Source organism: Monomorium pharaonis, chromosome 1, assembly GCF_013373865.1.
Source record: "Monomorium pharaonis isolate MP-MQ-018 chromosome 1, ASM1337386v2, whole genome shotgun sequence".
NCBI lineage: Eukaryota > Metazoa > Arthropoda > Insecta > Hymenoptera > Formicidae > Monomorium > Monomorium pharaonis.
Window position 1 is genome coordinate 23,950,469 of NC_050467.1, and position 4,618 is coordinate 23,955,086.

The 4,618-nt window shown below is 40.4% G+C and overlaps 2 protein-coding genes across 7 annotated transcripts in view; both read right to left on the bottom strand.

Moving 5' to 3' along the window:
* The window catches only part of LOC105836800 (max dimerization protein 1), a 46,138-nt gene extending 44,800 nt beyond the window's left edge, over window positions 1-1,338 (bottom strand). For 3 of the 5 annotated variants that reach the window (XM_036293407.1, XM_012681088.3, XM_036293391.1), the window contains exon 1: window positions 986-1,338. The gene's annotated coding sequence lies outside the window, so the exon portion shown is untranslated. Of the gene's footprint in view, window positions 1-785 lie in introns of all 5 variants that reach the window. The other 2 variants (XM_036293397.1, XM_036293395.1) reach the window with 2 other exon arrangements.
* An 883-nt stretch (window positions 1,339-2,221) lies between these two features.
* LOC105832335 (DALR anticodon-binding domain-containing protein 3) lies at window positions 2,222-4,320 on the bottom strand. Of its 2 annotated transcripts, none has more exons than XM_012673171.3 (5): window positions 3,978-4,320; window positions 3,094-3,718; window positions 2,838-2,971; window positions 2,485-2,652; window positions 2,222-2,420 (listed from the first exon to the last, which is right to left on the bottom strand). In XM_012673171.3, the coding sequence occupies exons 1-5, from the start codon at window positions 4,239-4,241 to the stop codon at window positions 2,301-2,303; spliced, it is 1,311 nt and encodes a 436-aa protein (XP_012528625.1). In that variant the 5' UTR covers window positions 4,242-4,320; the 3' UTR covers window positions 2,222-2,300. The 2 variants fall into 2 exon arrangements, with proteins under 2 accessions (XP_012528625.1, XP_012528624.1); XM_012673170.3 differs by having other exon boundaries at window positions 3,094-3,721.
* Window positions 4,321-4,618: the final 298 nt, after the last annotated feature.

The window sequence follows — 4,618 nt, forward strand, 5'->3', positions numbered from 1 at the left end:
CCTCGATAAACTCGGGGAATCGGTTTTCCCCCTCGGCGCTCGGGTGGAGGATAATCTTCGCGTCCTCGGCGTCGGATAATCTCGTGACTGCCGGGGACGCGAGGTTTCCCCGTCTGAATAAAGATCGCACTTGAAGCCAACCGAAAAGCCATCTGTCATCGCGATTGAACGGGACGAATGCAGAAACGGGGGAAGGGAGAGGTGAAGCGGAGGACAGGGGAACCGGGACTGTCTCGGGTATACCAGGCGATTCCGACTGTTTTCTCGCGCGAGTCACGGACGGTAAGGAGGTGAGGGAGGGAGAGGGGGAGAAGGGTCACGAGGGAGGGGGCGACGGACTTTCTTTCGATTTGGGCTCGTCGGGGCCCGCAGCCTATTGTTCGGAGCGCGCGCGGATCTCGGTCCGCGCCGCTATCGTTGCGAGGCCTCTGGCGAGCGTACACAACGCGCCAGCTGATAACTCACAAACAAAGGGGCCAGCCAGCCAGTCAGCCAGCCAGCCAGGCGAGCCGCCTTCGCGCAACAGCACTTTCTACCCGAACCGTCCACTAGAATGCGCCAGCTGAGAGAGAAAGAGAGAAAGAGAGAATCCCGTCCCCTCGTCGCGCGTACGGGACGCTTCGTATATGCGTACGTCTCTCCTCTCCGCAGGCACGCGCGGCGAACACATACACACGCGCATGTACGCACACGCAGAAGCTACACGACGTACGAATATACGTGTATATCGTATATCCGCGCATTCACGCCCCTGTGTTGTGTATATTTACCGTACGCATACGTACACGCCCGTATATATATTCCTACATCCGCCCGATGACATTTGGCACGGGTCGCGACGATAAAGGAGTGCGCGAAGATAGGTGAGAGAAGAGGTAGACAGAGGCTAGGAGCAAGAGAAGAGGAGGGGGGGATGAGGAGGAGGAGGAAGAGAGATTGACAACGGTGCTTGTTTTCACTACGCTGTTTGGACGATCGGCACTACCTAGTAGCTTGCTCACTCTTTTTCCTTCTCTCTCCTTTTCACACAGGTTTCCCACAGGGGCGGAGGGGCGCACGGTGGCGGCGACAGCGGGGTGGGAGCCGATCAGACAACGAACAATACCGTACGCGAATGGAGAACGAGCGAGCGACGGTCACGGCGACGAAGAGTGAACGGACGACACGACGGTTCGAACGGCCAAGCGACTGCAAACGCGAACGATTTTACGCGGACGACGTTTTCACGCGGACGACAAACGTATGAACGGACGCACGGAACGACCGAGCGAGCGGGCGAGCGACAGCTTGGCACCTCCGCGCTTCGCGAGCACTCGCACGCATTTATCGATGTCAAACGCTCACCTCGGCGGCAGCAGCGCTCCGGCTTACGGCGCGATACATGGTTTACGGCCGCACCGATTGGCTGCCGCGGCGCGCTTGCCATCGCGTCCGGCCAATCGCCGCCGTTGTAACAAGCGTCGCCGCGGCAGTCGCGTGCCGCCACCAACACCCGCCGGCTGTCACGTGAATCTCATGCCCGAAAACAAAACAAACAGCTGGCCGCCCAGCGTCGCCGCTGTCGTCGTGGCCGTCTCTCTCTCCAGCCGTTTCCAGCGGGTGGCGGAGCTGAACATAGCCGAGCGAGCCCGATTATGCCCGACTCCGTCTCTTTCAACGGTTTAAATTGAAATGGCTAATGAACACGAATACTTGCTAATTGTGAGATTTAAAAAATTATCGAGATTCTGTATAATCCGAAGAGAAATTTGGTTTATTAATGTCTTATATATGAATTTAATTTATTTCTGGAAACAAATTCGGAAAATGTGTATCTGATCCGATGTGGTACATATAAATATATTTTAAATCGGATTTTTTTCCTCAAGCATTTTTGTTGTATAATAGAAAAAGAATTGGAATTTGTAAAATATTTTCTTAGATAAATTTAAAAATTTATTTTGTCTTTATTTTATTTTGTTTTCTTTTGTCAAATTATCATTATCGATGATTCAAGAAAAATTTCACTCATAATTCTGAAGTGAAATAAGAGGTCGATCAATTAAAAATAATTGGCATATCTTTATAATTAATCGTCAATATCAACGCGACAGGACGGTTAGCCAAAAAATACAACTTTAATGTATGACACAAATTAAAGCAGCTACAAAATATTATTTAAAAATGCAAGTATTCTGATTCGAGAAAATATTTCCAGCATAAAGACAAAAAGATTTTACAGTTTTATAAACATAGAAATATAACAACTTTATTTATATTAAGCTAAATATAAATTCGAGTTTCTTTTTCACAAAACAATTTTACATTCGCGATACTGGCTTGATGCCTAAAATGTCTAGAGCGTTCTCAAATACAATCTGTAGTGCACGCAACATGTACAATCTTGCAACTCTCTTGGGAATCAAGTGATCACCTCCTTCCTGAAAATAAAATTTAATAATGGCACAGTTTGACATAAAGTATAAGCAAAAAGTTTCCCCTTACTGTTAAAATTTTGACTTTTCGATAGTAGACACTGAATTTTTGGCATAATCGTGATAAAAACAGGCATATGACTTGTGGATCAATATGAAAACCTGGTTCACACTTTAAGCAATTATTTATCATTTCCGGATATCCAAAAATAAAATTATATATAAGCTCCCATTCTTCCTGCAGACAAATTATTTTCTCTTTAAAAGATTAACAAACTGTAGATAATTAATAAATTTAGTAAACTTTTAAAATAAATACATAGTATATATAAATATAGAATCAAAACCAATAAAAATTTGCAATTTGCTTAAAGTACAAAAAGTATAAAATTGAACATAGAAATTCAAAATAACTATGCTTACTTCTTCTTGCAACTGTGAGAAATCTACATTTTTTATATCTGGCAAACTAGGATAATCTCCACATGATACCTTCTCATTATGTTTTGTTAAAATTGTTGCTATCCTGGCAGTATTATACAATACAAATGATGCACCTACGATAATCACATTCTTTTATAGTAAAATTTTTAATTAAATAAGTTAAAGTTATGGTAGAAATATGTATAAAAATTGTACATTTAATAACAAGCAGTAAATTACTAATAACAAAATATACCTTTGGTATTTGTAATGCTTCTATCATTTTCTAAATTATTATTCTCAATAATAACTGATCGACTTGGTTTCACAGATATTAATTCAAAAATTGCAATAGCACTGGCTAAATTGCGCAGGAAACAATCTTTTACATTGTTTTTCTCAATAAATTTATGAATGCTTAGTTCAGCCAATTGATCCATTTTATATTTTATATACTGCTCCCACGTAAGACTTGTTTCTTTTGAATTTGATTGGGAATTCTTCACAACGCCACAGACATATTTCTCATACCCCTTGTCAACCAGTCCCTCTGATTTGCTAGTAAACATATATTTGCTACAATTGTCCCCAGTTGATAATGTATGCCCGTGCAGACACAACATCTTTGCAGCAATGTCCATCATTAGACACAACCTTTGAGTAGTAAGGTCTGATTGTCCATCAGGCTGATACTTTAATGTAAATGCTTTATCAGTAGGTTCAGCCTTTCCAAATGTCTTACCATACTCTATGGCTATTCTTATGCTATTTGAAATGATATCTCCTCGATTTAGGAACAGACAGACTCTTTCCTTTCGCAACAAGCATCTTTGTATCCTTACTGGCCAACTACTGCTCTTTATCATTAACTGTTCAAAGATCTGCTAAGACAAAATTTCTATATGCAATATGAATACGAATAACGCTTAATTAGATATTTATTTGTAACAGCATGAAAATTAGATTTAAAATTCTATATTTTACATATTTTAATCAAATCTATATAAAAATTAAATAAAAAATATAAATTAATTATTTTAAAGTCTTTTCTTAATATTTTTTGAAACATTCATTTACTGGTGATTATTCAGTGGAACAGTAACCCTAATTCTAATGTAATCAATATTGACAATTATTCACTTCTTCAGCCACATCCTCGTCTATGTTGCCTTTCGTCGCACCATGTGTGTGTGCGAAATGTTGCAGAATACTTGTGCAATTCGTAGAGCAAACCAGAAGACTTCTCCATGCTTTGAAATTGCACAGAAAGTACAGCTCTCCATTTGCCAACAAGTTCTCGCTATTCACTTTGATTACTGAAGAATTTTTATGAGTATCTCCAGTAAAGTGGAAAACAATATTGTTGATGATACATCTGGTACAGAAACCAGCCCAAGTTTCCATTGAGTACCTTAACACCGATATATGTTGACCGATTATAAGTGACACTTACTACAGACAGAGAGGAACCTGAGAGCGGTCATCGCGTCGTTTTCATTCATCAGCGCCTCTATGTGCATAAAATGTGCCCATTGAACTATGTAATCAAATAACTATGAATCCCGTAGGTAACGTGCATGACTTTTTGGGTCTCTTCTATGCTATGTCCACGTTTATTTGGTTCTGTTTTATGCTATACCCATAAATTTTATAATTATATGCATTCATATTTTAAATCTGTTTTAGAATTTCTAGAGCCTTAAAATTTCTTAACATATTTCTTAAATAATAAATACTTTAAAACTTTGTTCATTAGAGGATTGAATAAACTAGCCAAAATG

Coding starts and splice junctions, on each gene's coding strand:
- LOC105832335 (XM_012673170.3), bottom strand. CDS start 4,241: ATGGAAACTTGGGCTGGTTTCTGTACCAGATGTATCATCAACAATATT. Junction 2,653..2,837: donor TCTCACAGTTGCAAGAAGAA/GTAAGCATAGTT, acceptor ATTTGTCTGCAG/GAAGAATGGGAGCTTATATA. Junction 2,421..2,484: donor GAAAAGTCAAAATTTTAACA/GTAAGGGGAAAC, acceptor TTTTATTTTCAG/GAAGGAGGTGATCACTTGAT.